General features: G+C 40.6%; 1 protein-coding gene across 6 annotated transcripts in view; it reads left to right on the top strand.

Moving 5' to 3' along the window:
* Positions 1-25,698, top strand: part of syne1a (spectrin repeat containing, nuclear envelope 1a) — a 165,590-nt gene that overhangs the window by 1,697 nt on the left and 138,195 nt on the right. For 4 of the 6 annotated variants that reach the window (XM_072685554.1, XM_072685593.1, XM_072685583.1 and 1 more), the window contains exons 1-2: positions 17,966-18,071; positions 21,609-21,670. In XM_072685554.1, coding sequence (XP_072541655.1) covers positions 17,981-18,071; positions 21,609-21,670 — 153 coding nt within the window. In that variant the 5' untranslated portion in view covers positions 17,966-17,980. Of the gene's footprint in view, positions 1-17,959; positions 18,072-21,608; positions 21,671-25,698 lie in introns of those variants that run through there. The other 2 variants (XM_072685603.1, XM_072685563.1) reach the window with 2 other exon arrangements.

Genomic DNA, 25,698 nt, shown 5'->3' with positions numbered 1-25,698 from the left:
GTTCTTTGGATGCAACTCAGCATTCACTCTCCTCCAAACACGAGTTGCGTTTGTACCAAACAGTTCTACTTTGGTTTCATCTGACCATAAGACATTCTCCCAATACTCTTCCGGAACATCCAAATGCTCTCTAGCAAACTTCAGACGCGCCCGGATATGTACGGGCTTAAGCAGGGGAACACGTCTGGCACTGCAAGATCTGAGTCCCTGGTGGCGTAGTGTGTTACTGCCTTTGTAACGTTGGTCCCAGCTTTCTGCAGGTCATTCACTAGGTCCCCCCATGTGGTTCTGGGATTTTTTGCCTACCGTTCTTGTGGTCATTTTGGCCCCACGGGCTGAGATCTTGCGTGGAGCCCCTGATCGAGGGAGATTAGCAGTGGTCTTGTAGGTCTCCCATTTTCTGATTATTGCTCCCACAGTAGAATTCTTCACACCAAGCTGCTTGCCTATTGCAGATTCAGTCTTCCCAGCCTGGTGCAGGTGTCCTTCGACAGCTCTTTGGTCTTCACCATAGTGGAGTTTGGAGTGTGACTGTTTGAGGTTGTGGGCAGGTGTCTTTTATACTGTTAACGAGTTCAAACAGGTGCCATTAATACAGGTAATGAGTGGAGGACAGAGAAGCCTCTTAAAGAAGAAGTTACAGCTCTGTGACAGCCAGAGATCTTGCTTGTTTGTAGGTGACCAAATACTTATTTTCCACCATTATTTGCAAATAAATTCTTTAAAAATCAGACAATGTGATTTTCTGATTTTTTTTTCTCATTTTGTCTCTCATAGTTGAGGTCTACATATGATGTCAATTACAGGCCTCTCTCATTTTTTAAGTGGGAGAACTTGCACAATTGGTGACTGACTAAATACTTTTTTCCCCCCACTGTACATAGCCATATCAAAAAGAACATGGTGTTACAGTTATTGACATAACAAAATATAATTACAAAATTCTAAATTGAACTTGATTCACATATGCTTTTCCACAAATTGTAACAGTTTATAACAGTATATTATTTATGTATAACTCACTACAGTTATTAAAGCCACTTAATATTAAGTGGGACCATACTATGCTCCTAATAGCTCTCAGCTGTTTGTTTTTCGGATGAGATGAAGGCACAAAAAAGTCTATTGTCTATTAAGCTGCTAAAAAAAACAAAACTTTTTATGAATGTGAAAATGTAATTATTGAGAAGAAAGTTTGAAAGTATTATTCCAAATGCTAAATGGATGGTGTAAGAAGGTTGGTGTGGGGAAATGAGACTGAAAAAGCAGAATGGAAAGTGTTAAAGACAGAGGATGAGCTAGGGTTAAGGGGTATGTCAGAAAGAGTGAGAAAGATTGGATGAGAGTTTGCCAGGCAGAGAGGAAGAAAGAGAGCATAAGAGACAGAGAGAGGTATAGAGAAACGTGGCTAATCTGCTAAAAAGCCTGAGGATGTGAAAGAATCTCCTCTGCAGGACACAACCATGATGACGTCTTCAGAACAACACAAAATTATTTACACAACTTGAGACATTCTAAAATGGAAATATTCCTTACATTTATGACATATACACACACACACACACACACATTATATATATATATATATATATATATATATATATATATATATATATATATATATATATATATATAAAACTATATTAAATCAGACAATGTAATATCAATATACACTAAATCAGACATTACATTATAGCAACATACTCTAAATCAGACACTGTAACAAAACATCTGCTAAATCACAGTATAAAATAGCAATATTCACTAAATCAGACCATGTAAAATGACAATATACCAATATTCAGTATAAGACAATTATAGCACTCTATAATATAGCAATATAATCCAAATCAGACTTTATATTATAGCAACATTCACTATTATATTTACTAAACCAGTAACTGTAATATAGCAATACACACTAAACTAGACTTTATAGCATAACAAAATTCACTAAATCAGACAGTATAATATAGCAAGTGAATGTTGCTATAATAAAGTGTCATTTAGTAAATGTTGTTATAATGTATACTCTGATTTAGTGTATATTGCTATATTATAATGTCTGATTTTGTAAATATTGCTATATTATAATATCTGATTTAGTGTATATTGCTACATTATTCTGTTTTTAGTGAATACTGCTATTATATATAATATATTATTTTATTGATTTTGTGAATGTCACTATAGTGATATGCAAGTTTTAAGCACCCATGTCGAATGACATGTATTGTTAAGTGAAAATAAGAACACATCTGCACATTTTGTCACGCAATTCATTAAATTAGACATTCTAATACAACAACATTCACTGAATCAGATTTAGTAAAATAGCATGATTCACAGAGTCAAACATTCTAAATTAGCAATGCTTTCATAAACAGAAATGATAATATAGCAAGGTTTACTAAAACAGACTTTCGTATACAGCAAGAGGATTGATTAAATCAGACAGTCAGACATTCTGATGCATTAAGACGGTCTAAAATAGAAGGAATATTCACTAAATCAGTCTCACACCAGCTGCAGTAGTTACCCCCTCCCCGCTCCTTCCCTTTTGTCTTTGTCATGTCAGGCTCTGAGGAGAAACTCTGAATTTTAATTACAGAGAATATGAACTCTCATTTGTCTTTGTAACAATGTAACAACGATTATCATCACTCAGAAAATAATAGATTTCTTGTCCTAGAGTTTGTCAGAATCCCCCTCCCTATTTTTTAGAGCACTGTTAATGAGCAGTACTTTGAATGAAGCATTATGCTCTTCTCATTTTGCAAATTAAACTGCATTTTACATTTTGTCTGGCTTGAACAGAGCTTAAACCATTTTCGGTCCAATCTGCACTCCAACAATAGTTTGAATGTATTTTGAGTGCTGGTGCCAGAAACGGCTATGAAAAAATAAACAAACAAAATAAGAGCTTAGGTTTAGCAAACAAAAACCACAAGCTTAGGTTCATTAATTCTGCTAATCTTTGCTGTGGTCTTTCTTTCCACCTTCAGCGCATGATTTTTAGCCATGTTAAAATGTAATATGCTGTAATATGTAATACACATATATAATAGTTGGAGATTAATTTTATTTGCGTGGATTTGCATGGATTTCAGGGTAGTTTTGCACAGGAGCATGTGATGAACATGTTGGACGTGCGCCTTTGGTCGCACCCCAAGCCAGATGTTGAAAAAGAAGATTGATAGAGCATTTAGATAGAGGTTGGGGGTGAAGTCACATGACACTGAATGTGTTCATTAGGGCCAGAATGGCAGTACCCTTCTATAGCTCAGTGTCTGTCGGTACAATTGTATGTATAATTCAGTAATATATTTCTTTATCATGACTGCGTCACTTATAGCACGATCATGGTGTTTTACATGGAAGGACAGGCATTTCAAAAGATAAAATGAAGTTAATGAAGCTGAGATCTGCCACACTGCTGCAGATAAACATTCTGTGTGTGTATTTGCATTTAAGTACAAACTGCTCCTTAAATAGCTGAAAGAGTTCTGCTGTTGCTGCTGTTGCTGCTGTTGCTGCTGTGGGTGCGTCCAACTAGCTCAGGTTTTTTATCAGTCAGAGCAAACAGCAGGCCTGTGTGTGTGTGTGTGTGAATGTGTGGGTGTGTGTATGTGTGTGTGGGTGGGATGATACTCATGGGCTGATACCTGTAAGGGCACCCATGAGTATCTGTTTTCTATTAGTAATAACATGATAGCGCAATAAATTTTTATGTCGTTTTCCAAGTTTACCCTTCACACCATCCTTAGTTTTAAATTATGCCAGCTTCCCAAATTAAGTATTATATGTATAATAAAAAGCTTTTCATATTTAGCCTTAGGTTTACCAGCTCCCCCCTACAGTTAGGAAGTGTAGGGTGGGGCCAGTGACATCAGCCACCCCTAAAGGACAGATGTATTTCTGGACAAGCTGAGAGATACAGAAGTTGAGCATCAGAATGATTTTAAAGCTGAAAAAGGCTACATATTGTTGCTTTACACTCTTTGTGTGAACAAACCACAGTTTTATGGCTTAAATGGTGCACTATAAAGGGAGTAAGAATCTATTTGAGATTTAGCCTTAGCAACCCTCTCATTTAAATATAGCTTTTTAGTCTTACTGAGGCCAAAACCAAAGATATTTCCAGCTGCTGCAGGGCTGCGAATCTGTTTATAACTGAAGTACAAAGCATGGGAAGTATCATTTACAAGAACAACACACCACTGATACCGAAAATATCAGTAGCATTGAAATACACCCCAAAACATACATAAGAACAATCTGAAGCTGAAACCATATACCATAGACATAGCTACAATATGCATATTATATATAAATATCTACATGTGATTTATACAGTTATGTCCTGTTGAGACATGGACTCCAAGACCTCTGAAGATATCCTGTAGTATCCAGCAGATCTTTCGAGTCCTATAAGTGGGGCGCCATGAGGTGCATGTCGGGGGGATGATCAATTAAGTATTTCAGCAGAATTGTTCGAATTTTGGGGCCCAGTGTAATACCTTGTCATAGGGTCCTAAATCCCTATCAGTTAAGTTGTGAGGTGGGGCTTTTATAGATCACACTTGTTAGTTCAGCACATCCTAGAGATGCTCAGTCAGATTTGGATCTGGGAAACATGGAGGTCAAGTCAACACCATGAACTTTTTGTCATGTTCCAACCATTCCTAAAGCATTTTTGCATTGTGGCAGGAAACAATATCCTGCAAAAAAAGGGCACTGTTATTAGGGAATACCAGTATCATGAAGGGGTGTACTTAGTCAACAATGTTTACGCAGCAAGGCTATCCTTTGCTCCACATGAGAATCAGCGACCCTCACTGCTTCACTGATTGACCTTCCTTGGGCCACTTCCTGAATACCAGGAACATCCCACAAGACCTGCCTGATGTTTTAGAGATGTTCTGACCCAGTGGTCTAGCCATCACAATTTAGCTAGTCAAAGTGGCCCAGATCCTAATGCTTGCCCCTTTTTCCTGCTTTCAAAACATTAACTTCAAGAACTGACTGTTCACTTAATGCATAAAATATATAACCCCACTTTTTGACAGGTGTCATTGTGACCATTGTAATCAGATCAATAGGATTTTCTTCACCTGCCAGAGATTTTTATTATGGGTGATCCGTGTATATTAGCGATGTCCCAGTCCAATCCAGTGGCTCAGGATCAGGGCCAATTCAGGCATATTTTAATGTATCGGGTATTGCCAATTGACAATTTTAGTGACAATCCTGTTCCAAGTCTTTTTTTTAACCACAGTGTTTCGAGAGCCAATCTGGTGTCTATTCACAATTAATGGGCATTATTCCTGGCATCAGTGAGGATGTTCTCAGAAGGTAAATAAAAGAGTTTTGAGTCCACCTTGTGAAGTTATTATACAATTAAACATGAGCTTAAAGCTGAAACTTTATAAAACTATCACTGAAACACTCGGTTTCACCGGCGGGAGAACCGCTCGCCTTTCTTTGTTTTTTTTTAACCAGCAGTGAAGAGTGCATTCGAAACCGATTAGAGACTAATTCTAATGCTAATACACACACGCTGTAGAAACTAAATAGCACATTCACCCAATATAAACCACTTATTTTACATCAGTTTTCGACAAACAACAACTGACTTTTATATCAGTCCATATCAGTGTACCACCACATACACACCAAGTGCATATACCTTCAGTGTTTTAAAGGAGCTGGGAGCTGAATGGTCAGACAGACTAGGTTATAGGTTATTAAACACACTATAAAACAGTAATTCAAAGGATGTTATCTACTAAACTAAATCAATCCGTCCAGAACGGCTCATTATAGAAACTGATCCTAAAAATAATGTGATTTTACTTTAGTATTTATAAGCAGCTCATTTTATCTCAATTGTGAGGCTGTATTATTTATACAAACACAAAGATCGGATCAGTGTTGGCTGATGCCATGCATCAAGAAACACAAGTTTAGGTGCAAAATACAATTTCTTCTTTAAAGTTACATTTTTGGAAATTTTTGGAGTTTGTTGTGACAGTGACTACATACAGCATATACAGTATATATATACTTGACCCCATAACCTGACATTTTTACTAAAACACAACTTTGTGTGTATGTCTTGAGGGCAGATTGGGGGCTTCCTCTCTTTTTTTAATACCATTATGTTGAAGCCTGAATTTGAACTACTTCAACACATGGCAAATTTTCTTTTATGTAGAACGAGCATACCATTGGTTCATGCAAAAAACACAGTTTCTTATTTGCCATCTCTTGAATGAAAAGATTTGAGTCTGAATTAGACTAATTTGTTCCTATCCTTTAATCGGGGCAGTTGGCTTTTCTGTATTCGTGAATAGGCCATGTTTAGCTCCCCTTGCTGCTTTAAACAAAAGAAATGCTGATTAGTGGGGCCGTTCACTGGGCTGCAGATACGTTCAGATGCTCTGTACTGTCTGGAATCACGGACGTAGAGAAGACTCTTGCTAATGAACACCTGTCTCATGTGCCTAGCCCACCCCCCCACCACACAGACACACACACACACACACACACACACACACGTACATACAAACACACAGCCTCCTTCATGTACATTTCTTATGCTGCTATGTGAAAGCCTATTTTGTGCCCATTCCTTTGCGTCCCTGTGCTTTGCAATCCTAGAGTAATTAGTTATGAAATTTGGTTGACGGGCCTTATATTCTCTGCCATAGACAGACTTAACATCTCTGGATCATTTGTGCATGTGAACATAAAACACTTAATGATTTCATTTGCATATATCACAAGAAACACTGCTTTTCCTTTTTTAACATCATTTCTGTTCAAGCCTAGTCGGACAGTGCAGCGGCGAGCATGAACACAGACAGAGTCTCGCTTTTCCAGTGTCCCCCTTTTCCAGCAGCTCATGTCCAAACAGTGACAGGTTGTTAGGGAAAAAAGGTTGTTAGAAGGCGGGAAAGAGCGAAAAAACAGCAATTAGTGACACCATATGGCAGCAAAAGGGGGTGTGTGCTTTGAAGGCCTCGCAGGCTAAAACTCTTTCCATATGTTGAGGAATTCTGCCATTTTTTGTCTCTCATTATCTAGGAAGTGATGCTCCTTCTCCCGTCCCCCACATTGTGGTAGTGTTTTGTGTGGGCTGTCCAAACAGAGTGTCCCCACCCACAGGGAAGTTTATATCGAAGGCTTCTTTTAACAAGCCTGTGTTTGTGAAGGCAGCCTGTATGTGTCAGTGCTCATTAGGGATCGCTTTCCTTATTGCCAGCAGCGTAGCATGGCCAGATACCAAATGGCCAGAGGAGCCTAGCAGCCAGCATGATGTCCATGTGGTATTACTGAAAGGTTTGTGTGATTTTAATGCTGTGCCTTTGAGTCACAGCTGTGTGCCCAAAACATTTTTAAGGCTCAATATTTTATTGGATTTTATTGAGAAACCAATAAACAACTAAACATACAATAGAAATATGGGGGATATGGGGGAGTCCTCTAGTTCAGTTTCAAGTTCTGTTTTTTCTTATAGTGGGTAACTATTGATAATCTTGATGAACTTGATGATCCTACTTGATGAGCCTTAATTAGGGAATCCTACATGTTTATTTTTAGAGCATGACCTGCATTAGCCTTTGTAGAACTTTGTAGAACTGTAGGCTTTCAACAGTAAACATGGTTAAACTGATTGTCAATAATTGGGCTGAAAGGAAAACTGTATGCATGTGATTTTTTCATTCCTTTAATGAGCTCCATATATGACATAATATACATTTCATTACAGTTCATTAGAGGTTCCCAAAATACATGCTTGCTCAACCGGACATGTCCTCAGACTTGTGAGCCTTATTGCCAATTAACTACAGTTGGTAATTATAGAGGGAAAACGCTTGGTAAACCAACCATGACAAAGATAACATGCAAACACATCTTTTTAAGGTTTGTTAGCAGGGCGTCAGTTTGATAATGATGATGTCTGTGGTTTGTGGTTGTATTTAGCACCTGATGTCAGTGTGTTAAGGGATGTGGCCTAATGTACCCTGGTCATCTGGACACTGTAGTAGAGATTTCATTCTCAGACAAAACTGGACAACCTCCCATACTATTAGAGAACATGCCTCCTTTCAACCTTGCATAATAGAAAAAGAGATAGAGAGTGAGAGAGAGAGAGAGAGAGAGAGAGAGAGGGAGAGAGAGAGAGAGAGAGAACGAGAGAGAGAGAAGACAGAGACACACAGAGAGAAATAAAAAAGAATGAGGTGGAGAAATAAAAACAGAAAGAATAAAAATGGAGAGACAAAATGAGACAGAAACATACAAAGTAGGAGAGAGAGTGACTGAAAAAAAGAGACACATCCAGGGAGAGAAAGAGAGAGCGCAAGAGCAAGAGAGAGGGAGATGAGAGAGAGAGAGAGAGAGAGAGAGAGAGAGAGAGAGAGAATGTGTGTGAGAGAGAAGGTGAAGGGGAAGGTCATCTCATGTACTTCAGCTTTCCCTTTAAACTCAATCACACCGCCGCTGGCATGAAGCCACAGGAACAGAAAAAAGGCGTTCTGGTTTGGCGCATCGCCACAGTGGCCGTGTGTAATGATATGCCAGAAATGGCAGGGCTTGGACCGTTCTCCACTGGCCAGTACAGACAGTCACCTTGACCATTGTCTGAGCTTAAAAATCTGCTGGAACTGAAGGTCTTCCATATTGAAGTTACAGATATACAATAAACCCAATAGTATTCAGACAATACTTAATAAACGAATTTGCCTTTTGTATATATTATTTTATGATGTACTGGTCATTAGAGGAGGGTGCCATGGGGTAGAGGGTTATGGGTGGTATGCACCCTTTACCTTGAGGGGTTTTATGATGCATATCTTACTGATTGTCTTATCTTAACTGAAAATAAACAGTTGATCACAAAAAAAAGAAACACAGCCAATAGAATGGGAAGCTCTGGAGCAGCAGCACAAGGGCCTGAGGTCAGCTTGCTTAATGCCAAGTGTTAGTTAGAGGGGTATAAAGCCATCCAGCATGGGACTGTGAAGAGTGATAGAACCGTGTTCTCTGGAGTGATGAGGTGGGCAAGCAAGTGTCTACAAACCTTTGAAGCAATACTGTACTTTGGAAGTTGTGCTCTTTTTCCTACATTCTTACAGCCACAGGATCAAGTTCAAACTCAGGCTTGCAGTCTTGCAGTTGCAGCAACATGTGATGCAGCCTAAATGTCTGATAGAGCAACTGCTTGAGGATTAGAGAGGTTTTGTGATGATGATGAAGTTTTATTCTCTGTGATCATCTGCACAGCCGCTGTGCATATTCTTCAAATGTTCAATACTATCTATTATATTTTTTTAAGGAATAGTTTCACCAAAATTCTAATTTCCTTCATTTTCCTTTTACCCCAAATGTGGTCACTCGGGCAAGTACATGTCCTTCACTACTGTACCTAGGTACACTATATGGACAAAAAATATTCTTTGCCAAAATGTATCAGCTCATCCCCCATAGAGGGTGTGGCCTGTTATTGATACACTCTCGCTGCTGTCAGTTTGTGGATGAACCTTTAAAAAGCAAGCGTGAAATATTAAAAGCAGCAACTCTTCCAGAAGGTCTGTGTCAGTGTTTAACAGCTGTATTATTGCTTTATAACTGTGCCGATGAAAAAGCAGTCAGTGCATTTTCTGTTACATAATCAGAATGCAGATCTACAATATTCATGTAATCTACATGTATCTAAATTAGATATTATATATATATGTGTGTGTGTGTAGTCACCACTTCTAATGATTGTGCAGATATTTTGTAAATTACATGTTCACTTATCACTTATAGAATGGCAATGGACCTGTGTTCTCCGGAATGATGGTGCCCCATCCAATACTTTAGGGATAAGTGGGGGAATTGGGGATGAGGTGGGGTGGTGATCATCCAACCTCCTGACCTCACAGCAATGTTTTAAAATCTAGTAGAAAGCCTTCTTTGGACAGAAGAGAGTTTAAAAAAACCTTTTGAGTTTTTAAGCAATAGTTTCTGATATTATGTTTTCATATCCCACATGTCTCACACTGTAGATTCTCAACTCGTTCATTTACCTTTTTTTGAGAATGTCCTTACTGTTTACAGCTGGCCAATAATGTTTGCTGATGACGCCTTGTGGAAGCCAGATGTCATTGTGAACACCCTGGTTAAAACAAAGACTCCGAACTATACTGGGATTAAAATAGCCAATACCCAATCCTTTAAAATATGCCTGTATCAGCCCCAATCCTAAAAACTGGACATTCCTGTAATTGATTGTAGAATTTGTTAACAGCAAACACCAGCTCACCATCTAAAGCCAACAAATTTACTTTTAGTGTTTTGCAAAGTTAGCCTCACTTTACTAACTTTACTCAAAGAGCCTAAAGTAAAGGAGCATTTTTTTAAATAATTAATTGTAATACTAGGTCAGTGACTAACGTTTTGTACTTGTCTTTGATGACAATAATGTAACCTGTAATGGGATCGGAGTGACAGTAATTGATTAGATGGGCAGCCAGATAATGCTCATCTGTGCCTTCAGCCACCAGCACATATATGGTATTAAGAATTTGAATTTCTTTTGCCCTTATCTTACAAAAGCAGGTCGACAGCTGATGCTCCTCACTGTCAACCCCACATCACACTGCACCTTGGGCCGATCAAAAGCAATGAGACCTTTTGCCTCAGGCAAGCTGTGTGTGACATGGTGAGGGTCAGGAGGCCATGTGTTGAGCTTATGCCAGCCGTGGGATCTCCTGAGACTGCCTGTTTGATGGAAGAAGATAGAAATAGAAACTGCTGGACTAGTGGTGGATTCTCTATTGGGGCACTCTGTTTTGCCCTCTGGCATTTATTCCTATCTAAAAGGCTTCTATCTTAATGAGTACCTATATGTTGCCTAAAGCACAAGTTGTTTAAAAAAAATGCAGAAATTATGCTTTGGATTGCATCTATCAAAGCTTCAGCTGCAACTGTCTCTCTATTCATCACACCACCCCCCCCACCACTACCACACACCAAATCCACTATTCTCTGTATAATATGGCAGTGTGTGGGCACTGTGCAGAGGATGAAAGGCTTATCCTGTCTGACCTACTTCTGCCCTGACCACAACATGACTTCATTTAGCCCCAGACGTCCAGTAGCCCACGCTTTGAATCTTTGGTGGCATCTTCAGCTGTGCTGTTCCATAGGACATTTCTTTTCCGTAAAAAAACAAAAAAATTGTAGTGTATATATATGATATAGGTTGGATTTTTACCAAAGACTTCCTCTCTCTTTTTATATATGTTTAGAGAGAAACTTATTGCTTATTATGTGTGTCCATTGGGGGCTGCTACAAATGTGCTGGAAATTCAGGGAGAAGTGGGATGTCTGCATGGCGTAAGAGTGTGCCAGCTGCCAAATAGCTCTCTGGTCCAGCCTCTTCCATGACAAAATCACAATATGTACAGTACAATACTGTGCAATGACCTATAAATGTGACCTATCGAACCATTGTCTCTTTATTCTGACTAATATGACTGCTTCATCCAAACTTGGGTGCACTTCTACCAACCAAACTACAGTTTAAAGTGAACCCTGATTGTGATGTAATGCATTTTTACGCTGGCAGCACGTCAAGACTGTACTTCCCCTTACAATCTACCTTCTGCTTTAACATTTAACTCTTTATGCAGAGTTTAACTTAATGCTTTATGCTCTTTAACTGTTTCTGCAGAAAAAGCTATAGCTTCAACATGTTGGACATAGAGTTGGGATCTAAAGCCTGGGTTTTCCTACATTTGTTTTTGGTCAAGCATCTGTGTGAGAATATCTGTGGGATAGATCTGCCTAGCAGGAGAAGCTAACACTTAGTTTTGATGTCAAGCATAACAACAGTTCACAAAGATGCCTGTAGCTTCCATATGCAGCTACATGAAGCACATGTTTATAACAAAGATCCTCTCACTATGTCCTTCAAACAGCAGATCTTCACAACGCAAAATATCACACAAACACTCAGTGTTCGACTTACACCAACAATGCCACATTCCACCATAAACAAGACAAACCCAATAATTACCTGCTCAGCAGCACATTCCAGGCCACAGGTTTCTCCACTGTTGTGAAAGCTGTGGATAGTATATGGATCGATTCTGTTTACACTTGCCATTAAAATGCATCTCAAGTATGGCCAGAAAACACATGTTGATGGCAGGTGTAAACAGATTCTGCGAGTCTGAGTAGCGGACTCCGCTCATGCAGAAATGAGTCCATGTGCAGAGCATGTACATGAGGACGGGGTTGTGAGGTAGATAGATAGACGGGCAGGTAAGGTCAAAATCACACACTTTTTGAGAGTAATAGAGGGCCAAATGAGAAAACAAATGTGCAAACTATAGCAAATAAACTAGGTATGAAAGCAGCCATAGGCACTTAAGCAAGTTCGTCACTATAAAAAAGTGTGTATTAGTATAATTTAGTATAATTATGTATTAGAATAAACACACACAAACATTAATGCAGTAAAATCTAAAGACATCTGTTATTTTTAGAAGTGTGTTTGAGTCCCAAATCATTTAAGAATGTGTATTTTTGAAAAGTTTACTGCTCTTACATGTGTTCCTCAAGACATGTTGATGCTGAAACGATCATTGCTGGCAGACTAAAGAACTGTCCCTTGAGTGGAGTGAGTGAAGGAGATCTGGCTGAGAAGTGGGTGCACATTGTAAGCACATCTGACTTGAACGGGACCCAAAAGGTTTAGAGAGAGCATAGAAAGTCATGGTGATAATCATCTCCACTTGTTCATCAGATCATTTGTGTGGACCCTCTTATCACAGCCTTGCCATTAGTGTGCTAATTGGGCAGCTTTAGGGACCGGCGTGGTTGAAAGAGCCACGGGACGGGGCGGAAGTGGAAGCAGAAGCTTGCAGGAGAGGGGTGGGTGGGTACGGGGGGCTTTTCTGGTCTTCTAGCACTTGAAGGACATGAATACACATAATAGCAATTTGCAGAGACATTTGCTTTAATGATGAGTGAAACAGAGCCATAGATGTGTATGAGTGAGTGTATGTGGGGGAGATGTAGGGTGGAGAGAGAATGAAGGGAGAACAAGAGAGAAATAAGAAGAAAGAGAAAAAAAGGGTGAAGGAGCAGTAGGGATGTCAAAATATAAGTGAGGGAAAGAGCAAGATGTGTGAAAGAGACAGATGAACGGAAGGGGAAGGAAGAGAGAGAGTGAGAGAAATAAGAGAAAGAGAGAGAGGAAGAAAGAGGTGTGTGTGAGAGAGGAGCAAGCACCTGTTTGTTCCTGGGGGGCGTTCATTAGTGCAGATTTATGGAGTGGATCATTATGGGATGTAGATGTGCGGATGTTCAGATGGAAAGCAGCTCCTTTGGGAAATCACAGCAGCAGCTAAAAACACCACCTCTTTTAAAGAGCACACAGGGAGTCAGGGAGATACCTGTCTGCAGGCCTGCAGCAGATTTGGAAAGCACGCTGATTTCAAAAGATCACTAGTGATACCACCTTCATTCCACTCTACAGATGATTATTATGTAATTAATTATATTCAATTTACAGTTTGTATCCACAGACTTGAGCTTGCACTTCCCCTTCTTTTCCATTTGCTTTGATGCTGACGAATGAAACAAGTTAAACAAGTATTTAAAAGGAGCCTTTCTTCCATAAATATGTAGCATCTGCACTTTCAGCACAGTGTCTTCACTGCGGTCCATAAGAAACTGAACAGAGAAAGGGTTAAGTAGAACTGTCTTTCTGGTTTTGCTCTAGCATACTGGATGTCACATACAGTAAGACAATGACAATAAGTCTAAAGTAGCACAGAAGCAAAAATAGTCACTGTCCCTAACAATATATACAGTATATATATAGTATTCCCATGTCAGAGTAGCAGAGTTAATTGGACAAATTAACAGGATTTTAAATCAATCTGTCAGCAAATCTGGTTTAGTACCAGGCTGCTTCCAGTAGATGGTGCTCTGTCTCCCCAGTACTTTTTTGTAAAAGCTCTGTTTAGATCATTGAGCAAACCCAAATATCCTCAGGCTGCCAAAGAAAGTAAACCCACTGTGGATGTTGTCCAGTCTCTCACCGAGTTGTTTAGGCCCGTTAGGCCCTTTAGGCCCTTTTCCACTGTACATACAGGCTGCAGCCGTCAGATAAACTCGGATCTTTCTGAAACAGAGGGGAAAACACTAACAGACAGGTTGAATGACTGCAGGTGCAGCTTAGATCATCATATTGGCCTTGGTTTGGTCTTTTTCACATTATGCTGTACAACTTTCCATGCTTAAAGGAACACTCTAGCACTGACTTCTGTATATTTGCATTTGCATCGTACAGTCGGTTACCGTGGATAAGGACAGAAAACCTGCTAACTGATAATTCACATACTATAGAATCCAATAAGCAGATGCTGAGGCAGCTCAAATGAGTGTGTTCTGACAAAATCGCTTTTATGTCCTAATTCTACACGAAGAGAAAAATATGTCAAACTTACTGGAAGATATGCTACAGATACGAGGTTGAAATCTGGAGTGTTCCCTTAACAGTGGTCTGAGGCATATTTGGTACTTATCCTGAGACGGTGAAATGTTTTCATAATTCATAATTCATGCGTCTGTTTGGTCTGTTCAGTTTCCATCATTCTCGTTTACAGCCTCTGCATCTGTGGTTATTACATCGGTAGAGTTGTGTGAAATTGCCCTCTGCACGGGATTTGCTGCCCAGAGAGCTTTATTGACGTTTCAGTACCACGGACAGAGACATGGCTGTTCCAGTGCCAACAATCACTTGTCTAGTTTCATCATCTCTGAACAGCAGCCCAACAGGAAATTAACCCCATAAGTGCCAGGGTCACTGAGTGCAGATGTGTCAGCATATGTCCGGTTTATTGTTCAGTATTCAGGACTACTACTCAGGACATATGAAATGCAAGCTGTATATTGACAATATAACTCAAACTAGGGGTGGACAACATGATATTTTATCGAATCATCATAAATTTTGTTATAGTGACAAACAGCTTTTATGCTTTTATGAGTATATTGTTGATCTTGTCAGTACTTAAGAACACTGACTAACTGCATGTTTCATTACAGAGAGTGTAGTTAGTCATTTTTAATTGCACAGATTAGATAAAATAATAAAAAAATCACTGTACTTAGTATGGGAGAGTATTGGGTTAGTAGTTGTTTTAAATCCACTGGTAAATTTTGTCTGCTGGACAAAATACCACAATAAATATTGAGTATAGTAAAAATCTAAGTGCTAATCAGTTCAAGATATCCACTGCATTCTTTCCCTTACACTGTAAACCTACACTTTTAGTAATACAAGTTACAGCAAAGACAACACCATAGCAAGTTTAAACAAGTGGTCCTTTTAGGGAGGCAATTGACCAAACGGAAGCAGACATACCATCTAATGAGTTAATTCTGCTTTTTCAAGGTGTACCAACTGCTGACACAAACATACAGCTGTGCGCACAAAGCTTGTATAACCTCTACAGAAAAGCTTTGGAGCAGTTGCAGGTCCCCATGCCCAAATTGGTGGTTATAAACTCTCCCAGCATTGGACTGTAGTTCTCCAGAATCCTGGACCCCCATCTAGTACTTCTGGGATGAGTTGGACACACTAGAGTTTGTGATCTAGACTTGATCATCCAACATCAGTACCTGACCACACCAATGCACTCATGAATAAATGCAGTTAAGTCCTCAACATCTAGTGTAAAACCTTCCCAGGAGACTGTAACTGCAGTGAAGGGGGATCAAAACAGCCTATTAATATTGTAGTGGAACCATTGGTTGGCCCGTTGGACACCGCAAAGTACTAATAAAGCAATAACATTGTAATTCACAAAGGAGGAGGATATTTTTAGTAGACGTTAAAACGTTCTGAGCGTGTAAAGGGTTTGCTGTCAATGCATATACTTTCTTTTTTTTTTTTACTGTCTGCTGTCTCTTTCTCTCCCTCCCCTTTCTCACCCACACACTCGGGCAAATTTTCATTTACAGTCACTGAGCCTGCTGCAAGGAAAAGGCTTAGGCTGAGAGAGAGTGCAAGGGTACAGGAGATAGCTGAAGACAGATAACATATGACAGGTGCCATTTGATATTAATGGCTTTCATCATTAAAAATCCCTTTTGGGAGGGAAAGAATAAAATAGGAAATCACGCCCATGATTAATGAAGCTATCATTATCTCACAGATAGAAGACTCCTTGGGCGCATGATTTTCGGTACTACTAATCCACAGTGTCCAACAGTGAACAGTGAGCTGTGTTTAATTATAAATGCACATAATAACAGGCCTGAGCCCATCATGAAACCAAACACAGTTGCTTCTCTGTAAATGTGTTTTACTATATGAGGCTGTATTATAATCTGGTTTATCACTTTGCAGGAGAAGAAGGAAAAAGACCCATGGCCTGATGGTGGGGCGAAAGTGTTATTAAACTTAACTTCTATTACCAAAGAATTGCCCCACCAGTTTGTCCAGAAGTCCCTGTAATGCAAATTTACTCTGTATCCAGACACCTGTTTACTCTGTGGGGTCTCTGTGGGGTTAAACAGCCCCTGTCAATCAGCTCACCCACAGGTTTTCGTCACACCACTGGCACAGTGTCGTAATGTCACAGTCAAATATCAAAAGCTCAACTTTCCATTTTTTTTTTTAAAACACCAGTTACCCTTTTTTGTCACTGTGTGAACACGTCAGGGAGACAAGGTATGCAAAACCTAGTAAGAATGAACGTCTACAGTAATTTCTCTTGTGAAGCTACTATGACAGAGATATACTGTATGTACAGAGGTATAGACATCTGCTTGTGCAGCGTTTCCTCTAAAGAAATCAAGTGTCTTATCAGGTTTCATTTCATCAGGGTTTTTTGCCCTTTGGCTGCAGGGAAGGCTTTACACATTTACATGTTGGTCCATTGCTGTGAGGATTTGATTGCATGGACATAGTGTGCCCAGGACATTAGTGTGCCCAGGATTTGTTGGATTTGTCAGGGATTACAAATGCTACACTAGCTCAGCCCAACGTTACTGAATAGAGCTCCATCACCCCAGAGTATACAGGTCCACCGATCCACAACCCAATGCTGGGAAGCTTTATACCCTGCTTGGAACTGGGCGCTGGGTGCAGACTGATATGCAGTTGCATCACATTTCACAGGCAGTGCCTTAAAGTAACTGAATTCACATAGAAGGGGTGTCTGGATACTTTTGGACATATAGTGTATGAGGTTTTGATTGACAGTTACGATATGTCAGAAGCATGAGAGTGGTTTAGTCACTGATGGAAAACAACAGTGTGTGGCAGCCTTAGGCTCACTCACACTGTGTATGAACCACACACCTACCCCACATTCTTGGCATCCTCCCTCCCTCTTCACTCATAATGCGCTCAGATCATTGATGACATCAGCTATTCCCGCCAAATCTGATTGGCTGCTGGCAGAGGGAGACCAGAGTCTTGCTGTGGCTTTAGAGAAAGAGAGAATAGATGATGAAAGAGAGAGAGAGAGAGAGAGAGAGAGAGAGAGAAGAGGTGTGAGGGAGGGGGAGAGAGAAAGAGAATTGGGAGAACAGGGGAGTAGGGGACAGATAAAAAGAGAGAGAGTGAGAGTAAGGGAGTGAGGGAGAGAGGGAGGTGTTATAGTCACATGCACACATTCCCTCACAGGCACTGAGAGAGAGTTGAGTGTGACGTGTTTTCTGCTGTAGCTGCTGGAGGGATGGAGGGAACGACACAGAGCGGGAAGAACAGAGGAACAGTGAGGGCTATATTTAGAGCACATTTTTGGTAGATTTGGTTGTTTGGTCAGTGTAAGAGGGGAGTGGAGACTAAGGGAGAGATTAGGTAACCCCCCGTGCCAGACCACCAGCTGCCCAACTGCATGGACACTAGACACAGGAGAAGTGAGGAGAAGTAGAAGTGAAGGAGGCGTGTGTAAGGATGGCACACGTATGGCAGGATTTGACCACCAAGAGGAAGAAGTCTGGAGCATCTCTGAACTTAGTGTCCGGGGTTTCACAACACCTACGGGGTAAGAGTGAGAGTGTGTGAGTGTGTGAGTGTGTGTGTGTGTGAGACTCAATTTTCATTTAGTTTCATGATGAGAAGATGTCTGTCTCTCTGTCTGTCTTTCTGTCTGTCTGTCAAACTGCCTATTTCTCTCTGTCTCTCTTTCTGTTTGTCTGTCTGTCTTTCTAACTATCCCACTCTCCCACTGTTTACTTGTCTGTCTCGCTCTATGTATGTCTCCCACTCCCAGTTATGCCTCTGTCTGTTTCTCTCTCTGTCTGTCCTTCTATCTGTTTATGTGTCTCTCTCTCTCTATCTTTTTGTCTCTCTCTGCCTGTCTCTCTATTTGTTTATCTGTCTGCCTCTCTCTCTCTGTTACCTGTGTCTGTGTGTCTCTCTCTCTGTTTATCTGTCTCTATCTGTTACTGTTTCTCTCTCTACCTGTCTCTCCGTTTCGTCTGTCTCTCTCTTTCTCTATCTGTCGCTTTCTCTCTGTCTCGTTTGTCTCTCCATTTGTTTTTCTTTCTGTCTCTCTGTCTGCTTCTCTACCTAACTGTAAGTAATAAGTTAATAATAATAAGTTTCTCTGTCTGTCTTTCTGTATTGTTGTCTGTCTCTATCTGTCTCTCTCTCTTGTAAAAATCACTTGTAAATAAAATGTACATCTAATGTAAACGATTTATTTTAGAGATGAGCGGTTTAGTTACCACAGCAACGCTGAGATATTTTTCTGATTATTCATGTATTTTAGTGCAGTACTAAGGCAGAGTGCGCATGTGTGTCTGCATGTGCCTGTGTGTGTGCGTGTGTGTGTGTGATAGCACTCTGGGGACATCTGTAGGACACACACATACAGGCTTGCACAGTGTCATTAGGGGAACTGGTAAGGCTATGAATGAATGTGTGTGTGTGTGCACACGTGTGCTGGTGTATCTGACCGAGAAAATTAAGCCATGGGTGGTGTGTATGTGTAAGTGTGTGTGTTAGTGAGATAGAGCTGAATTGATTAATGTGGTTATTTAGGCTCATAATTAATCCAGAATGTGTAAAAGAAATCATATCTGGGGTGTGTAACAGTGAGTATATGGGGTCACGTATGGAGGTACTGTGTGGTGCTGAGGAGTGTGTGTTTGACTTTTCATTTGCATTTCCCACTCAAAGTCACCTTACCTTTAAGACAGTGAAGAGGGCGTTGCGCGCACGCACACACACACACACACACACACACACACATACACACACACACACAGTAAAATGGTGTTGAGCCTCTGTACGTCATCATCACTCCTCTCTCAGTTTGCTCTCTGTCTCTCTGTCTGTCTTTCTGTCTCTATGTCTCTTTCTCAATCACTAACTCTCTTTCTGTCTCGCTTTCTCTGTCTTTCTGTCTCTCTCTCTGTCTCTTTATTTGTTTTTTTTTCTCACATTCTCTGTCTTTTTCTGTCTGTTTTTCTGTCTCTGTCTTTCTCACTTTCTCTGTCTTTCTGTCTCTTTCTTTGTCTGTCTGTCTCTGTCTTTCTCACTTTCTCTGTCTTTCTGTCTCTTTCTTTGTCTGTCTGTCTCTGTCTTTCTCACATTCTCTGTCTGTCTATTTTTTTGTGTCTGTTTCTCTGTCTCTGCCTTTTCACTTTCGCTGTCTTTCTTTCTCTCTGTCTGTCTGTCTGTCTTCCTTTCGGTCCCTCTTTTTCACTTTCTTTTATCTTTCTCGGTCTCCCTTTCTCTCTCTCTGACACACCATTCATACTCTTTGAGGAAGAGGCTTTGTTTTACAATCCTCTTACACAATCATGAGATATATCGAGAGTCTCCAAAGAGCTAGGAATACCACAATTGATGGACTGATGGCAATTGGAAGAATGCAAATGGACTATGCACAGAGACTGGTGTCCAGTCTTGCTGTCTGATGCAGAGGCTGTTGGGTGAAATAATCGCTGCACTCCCCTCTCGTTTTAGGGAGATGCTGTGATGTAGCTCTGTTGGGGCTCAGCCTCTCCCCCCGTTGATACCCATCTCTGCTGCAGCAGTGGATTTTCAAGAGGCAGAAGGAGCTCTTCTAACATTTCAACAACGCAGCTGACATCACTAGAGGCAGCCACGAAAAAAGCATTGGGCAAAACCTGTATTAAGGCATTATGCCAAAGGTCCCTGACCAGGTTAAAAGAGACATAGTGTTCAGGGTTGGTCCAGGGCTCTTCTCTGTAGTGTTGCTGGAGGTCCCTGAACAAGCCCTCCATAGAGAAGCGGTACAGCCGATCTACATTATTGAATTTTCTTACCGGGTCAGGTCAAGCTAACAGTGTGGTTATCTAGAAACAATAAAATGAAGGGGTGTGTCACTCAAGAGGCTGGACAAATGCTGAAAGCTCTTATAAAGATCAGTTCAAAATTTATTTTTTATAAAATGAATCAGATACAAGTCTCTCTCTCTCTCTCTCTCTCTCTCTCTCACTGTCTGTCTCACTTTCCCGCCATCTCCCCATCTGTCTCATTCTCTGTCTGTCTCTCTCTCATCAATATTTGATCTCTCCTCTCTGATCACCTGATTAATTCGCAAAATTTCTGGATCTTTAGAAAATGTAAGGGTAAATGTGCATAATGCATGAGCAGGCTGCCTTTCTCGAATCTACGCACACACACACACACACACACACACACACACACACACAATGACACAGTGACCAATTTCTGCTGTGTGATTTAACAGACAGATATTTCCATTAAGGATAGTATTGTGGTGTCAGCTGTCTTATAATATATGACATATTAAACGATATGGTATATATTATATTATGTGTTATCTATCTATTATCTATTAGCCTATAGATTAAAACACTGTTTTATTAGGTAATATTATTTGTACACAATTCATTTATATTTGGCAGCATGTGTTTAGATTTGAGCTGTTGGAAAATCACTTGCATTTTTGGATAATAATTTGATTGAAAAGTTCTTTATTGGTTCATGTATATTTTACATCAGTGTTTGCATAAACGTGTGGACAGTTTTACTGGTTACTACTAGGCTTATTATTTGCGTTCCTCTTCTTTATGCAAGTGGATTATCTTATATCTAATCTCCTTAAATTCCTACTCACAATGGAGAATTTGACCTGATTCAACCCCCCCCCCCCTATTTTTTCCTAATTTTGTACTGGCAATTATGCCACCGATATGTAGCTCCCCCTAGCACTATGCTAGCAATGCTACAGACACTAGGAGGCCTTTGCCTCTTTTCTAAACTACTGCCGATGTGGCATTGCCAGGGAGCTAGCCTGGTCGGAGGAAAGCACTCGGGTCCCCAGTTCTACTGCACTACATAACAGACACCTGTGCAGGCCAACATCACTTCAAAAGTGGTGAAGGGAGAGAGCACTCTCTTGGACCGCTAAAGGCAAAGCTGCATGGCTCGGTATTCAAACCCTGGCCTGTGATCTTAATGGCTGTTTTGACTGAAAATTAAAACAATGAAGGGGGTCTATGGCATTTCGCACAGTGCCGTATATACCAATAGCCCGGTTTCTGTGAAGAATCTAATCAGATATTTCTGGTCTTTTGTTTAGATGAACAAGAGGCAGTGCAGAAGCGGACTTTTACAAAATGGATCAACTCCCACTTGGCAAAGGTAAGAAAATATACATCCACACGTACCCTCACATGTGGCTAGAACAAGCATAAACACACACACACATACACACACACACACACACACAAAATGACAATCTCTTGTTCTTTCTGCAGTTCTAGTATTAGCGTGTTATAAGACTGGTGGTACAGACATGCACAGAAACATATACATAAATAGCTCAGTCTCTTACTGAGCCTGCTGACATGACTTAGCTGTAAAGCTTTACTTCATAACCAGCATTACACAATGAAGCAGTACGGTTTCTCCAACACGTGTTACACGTATACATTATTCTGCTGTGGTCCACTCTTTAAAGGGACTACATGGTGTGAGGCTGAATTACCTGATTTTTCGGTACAAAAGAGTTATAGTAGAGAGATATAGTATGTACATGTTGTTAAATGTCCATATATGGAAGGCTATCTCTGTAAGCAGCCCATTTTGAATTGGTTTTGTGACAGCAGCGCATTCACAAATATCCACCTATTCACTACACTGCTATAACATGTGGCTCAAATGTTGCTCAGACCCCAAATGTGATCAGATTTGTCTCTTGGGTCTTGGGTGCGTTTAGTAGTTTGTTTATGTAGCTTGGCCTTAGATATTATCCTGATACTCAAGATGCATTAAGTGACCAGATGTAAACAGGGTCTAAAAGTTCCTCCTTGCTAATCTTTCTAGTGTAGAAAGTGGCATTTCTGCAGCTATACAACACTCCGTTTGCTCTGTGGACAGGCGTCTGCTCATTCTAGCAGAAACGCACACTAATACTGTAGCATTTACTGTTATTACACACTTTATATTGGCCACTACCACACCATACACGCTTTTCTCTTTTACAGCTCGCTCTACTGCAGTTTACTCACTGTCTTTGGTCACACACACAAAGGCCACCCTAGCTCCCATTCTTACAAGTAAAACACCCTTGTGCTTAGGTGCCTAAAACCTCTTCACACTACACACTACTAATACAAGAAAAATGTACAATATGGTGACGTTATTGACTGATTGTGGATAAGTGCTAGCTGTCATATTAGAGTAGGATCAGTCTCTTTCTTCTGCTTTTAACCTGATCACAGGTGTCCCAGTGATTTAACCATTAGCACTGGGGCATACGCCCACTGGAGACTGCATGTGTGTATGTGTGTGTGTAATTATGGCATTATGGCGTGCTAATCTCCCTCACTTAACCCTTCGCTGTGTGTTAGTGAGTAGTGTGTGGAGAATGACTGCTCCAGCCAGCCGCAGCGCAATTACCCAGCAGCCCCGGCCCACCGAGCCTCTAAACGCATCCAGTTTGATTATGCGTTCGTCTCTGGTGACATGGAGCAGAAAATTCATTTGAAATGTCAAGCTGTAGGAAATCTGCCTTGACACGATATTTCATATCACACTGCCCACCGCTGGCTCTCCAACATCATACTGTAGGCCGTCCAAGCATTAATGTTAAATCATACATTCTCCAATCGGCATTTGTTTGTTGTTTTGTTTGTTAGCTGCGGGCCGCAGTACAGATAGCAGCTGTCACTTAGTGTTTTACTGAGAGCTCTGAAGCATCAGTTCACTAATGTGCTGCCCTCTAATAGGATATGGGCTGATTGCCTCTCTCATGGACAATATCATCTGCCAGAAGGCCACTCTGGACTTGTATTACAATAAAGGAGACACATTAAAGTAATTTCATTTGGTAGTTTAGCTCTCATTGAAATGTCTGCGTCTTTCGGAGATATGAAGAAAATATGTGTCTGTTTGAGTCTCACTGGTAGTTGGGCCAGTCTACATACTAGCTGCTTTCTTAGAAACCCTTGAATTTCCTCCTTGCTGGCATGCAGTTAGAGGCTGACCTTGATTGGATATTGGATAATTGTGGATGGGGGACTACTCTCAACAATGTTGCTGATGCATGAAAACCCTAGCAACACTACTGTGGCTAAACCAAACAGACTAAAATACCAGTGTCACTGTCATGCTGAGCATCCACCTCTAACTGCATACCAGCAAGGAGGAACTTCAAGGGTTTCTGAGAAAGCAGCTCGGCATGACAGTGACACTGGTAATCAAGGTCAGCCTCTAACTGCATACCAGCAAGGAGGAACTTCAAGGGTTTCTAAGAAAGCAGCTAGTTTGTAGACTAGCCCAACTCCCGGTGAGACTCAAACAGACACATATTTTCTTCATATCTTCATCTCCGAAAGACGCAGAGCTAAACTACCAAATGAAATTACTTTAATGTGTCTCCTTTAATGTGTCTTAAAGTACAAGACACTGTAGGTGTTTCTAATAAAGTGGCCAGTGAGTTGCAGTACAAAGCAGGCATTTCTAATAATGCAACCAGTAAGTAGAAGTGCAAAGTGGGTGTTTCTAATATTGTGGCCAGAGAGTGAATGCACAAGGCACTATAGGTGTTTCTCAAAAAGTGGCCAGTGAGTGGCTACTCAATATACTGTAGGTGTTTCCAATAATGTGGCCAATGAGAGGAAAGAAATGTTTCTAATTAAGCAACCAGTAAGCAGTAGTGCAAAGTATGGTTTTTGTAATATTGTGGCCAGTGAGTTAATAAACGAGGCACTACAGGTGTTTCTGTGTGGCCAGTGAGTGGGTGCACAAGATACTGCAGATAACCAAAGCAAATATTTCAGAAATTATTTCAATTTTAATTTCAGCGAAAAGATGCAAAAACACTGCAGTCAGGCTTTGTACATAGTCTTGGCACTGACCTGCAAACTGTGGTCATGTGTGTATCACAGATTTGAGAAATAAATGTCTATTCAGAAAGACAAAGACTCTCGCCCATCACTCAGACAATGGCTTCGGAAATGAAAGAAATAATCAGTCCTGCAGGTTTCTTTGTGCTGTTTAGATATCGCGGCCTCCATCACCGCCCCCCCTGCTGCTCTCCTCTTGCTGTCTGATGTACCTTTAACCTCAGCCTACACAAAACTGACGTTGCCATGGTTACAGCAGTTTCAAGTGTTTACCTGTCCGAGTGCACACGTGGTGAGCAGGGCCAAGAGTGTCCACTGCAATTCAGAGCGTACGGTTAAATGTGGAAGCGTCTCACGGAAGAACAAAGAGCGTTGGGTAGCTGGTTTCTGCTGTTTAGGCTCTGTTCATATCTGTTCATGACTGTTTTAGTATCACTCTGTTGCATAAGCACTGAAGCAGCAGGGAAAAAAGTATATACTTTAAAATCATCTTAAAATCACTTAAAAATGATTATATTATATTTCCTGGTTTTCTCCCCAATTTAGTCATTGCTAATTCCAAAACTAGGACACCTCCTATCCCTCAATGCTGCCACTGTTGGGAAGGTGAAGACCAGCATGTATGTTCTTCCAGACACGAGAAGTCAACCAATGGCATCTTTTTGGAATTCCAACATATCTGTCCAGACTCTGATTATAGAAATCATGCATTAACACCAAATATTACTTGATGTGGGTCTTAAAGGTTGAAGCATCACTCTGCAAGGATTTGCTTCTTTATGACGTGACACCAATGAGAAAACTGTGAACACACACACTAAGTGCCCCCCCAAAAAAGCATCCAGACACACCTTCTAATTAGTGCACTGAGCTGCTCTAAGGCACAGCCATCACTCACACTGGTTAAAATATGTGCACATGTTTCATAGATCGTCCATATTAAAACAATAGAAATAAAATGGGATGAGTTGGAGCCACATAAAAATGCTCAGTTACAGCTATGAGGGTATAAAGCCCCCCAGCATTGGGTTGTTGAGCAATGAAACTGCATTCTCAGCAGTGATGGAGCTCCAGCCAGAACCCTTGGGATGAGGTAAAGTGGTAGAACTAATCATCCAACATCATTACCTGACCACACCAAAGCTCTTGTGTCTAAATTCAATAAAATCCTCACAGCAATGTTCCAACATGTAATGTAACGCCTCCCCAGAAGAGTAGGGGCTGTTACTGCAGCAAAGGGTGGACAAATTTCCTATGAACACTCTGATGTAAACACACTGATGTAAACAAATGTGCATCATTCAGGAAAGATCATTAGCA

The sequence above is a fragment of the Salminus brasiliensis genome, chromosome 1 (genome assembly GCF_030463535.1).
Source record: "Salminus brasiliensis chromosome 1, fSalBra1.hap2, whole genome shotgun sequence".
In the NCBI taxonomy this organism is placed as follows: Eukaryota; Metazoa; Chordata; class Actinopteri; order Characiformes; family Bryconidae; genus Salminus; species Salminus brasiliensis.
The sequence above is the reverse complement of the archived record's forward strand: the minus strand, read 5'-3'. Positions and strand labels throughout refer to the sequence as shown.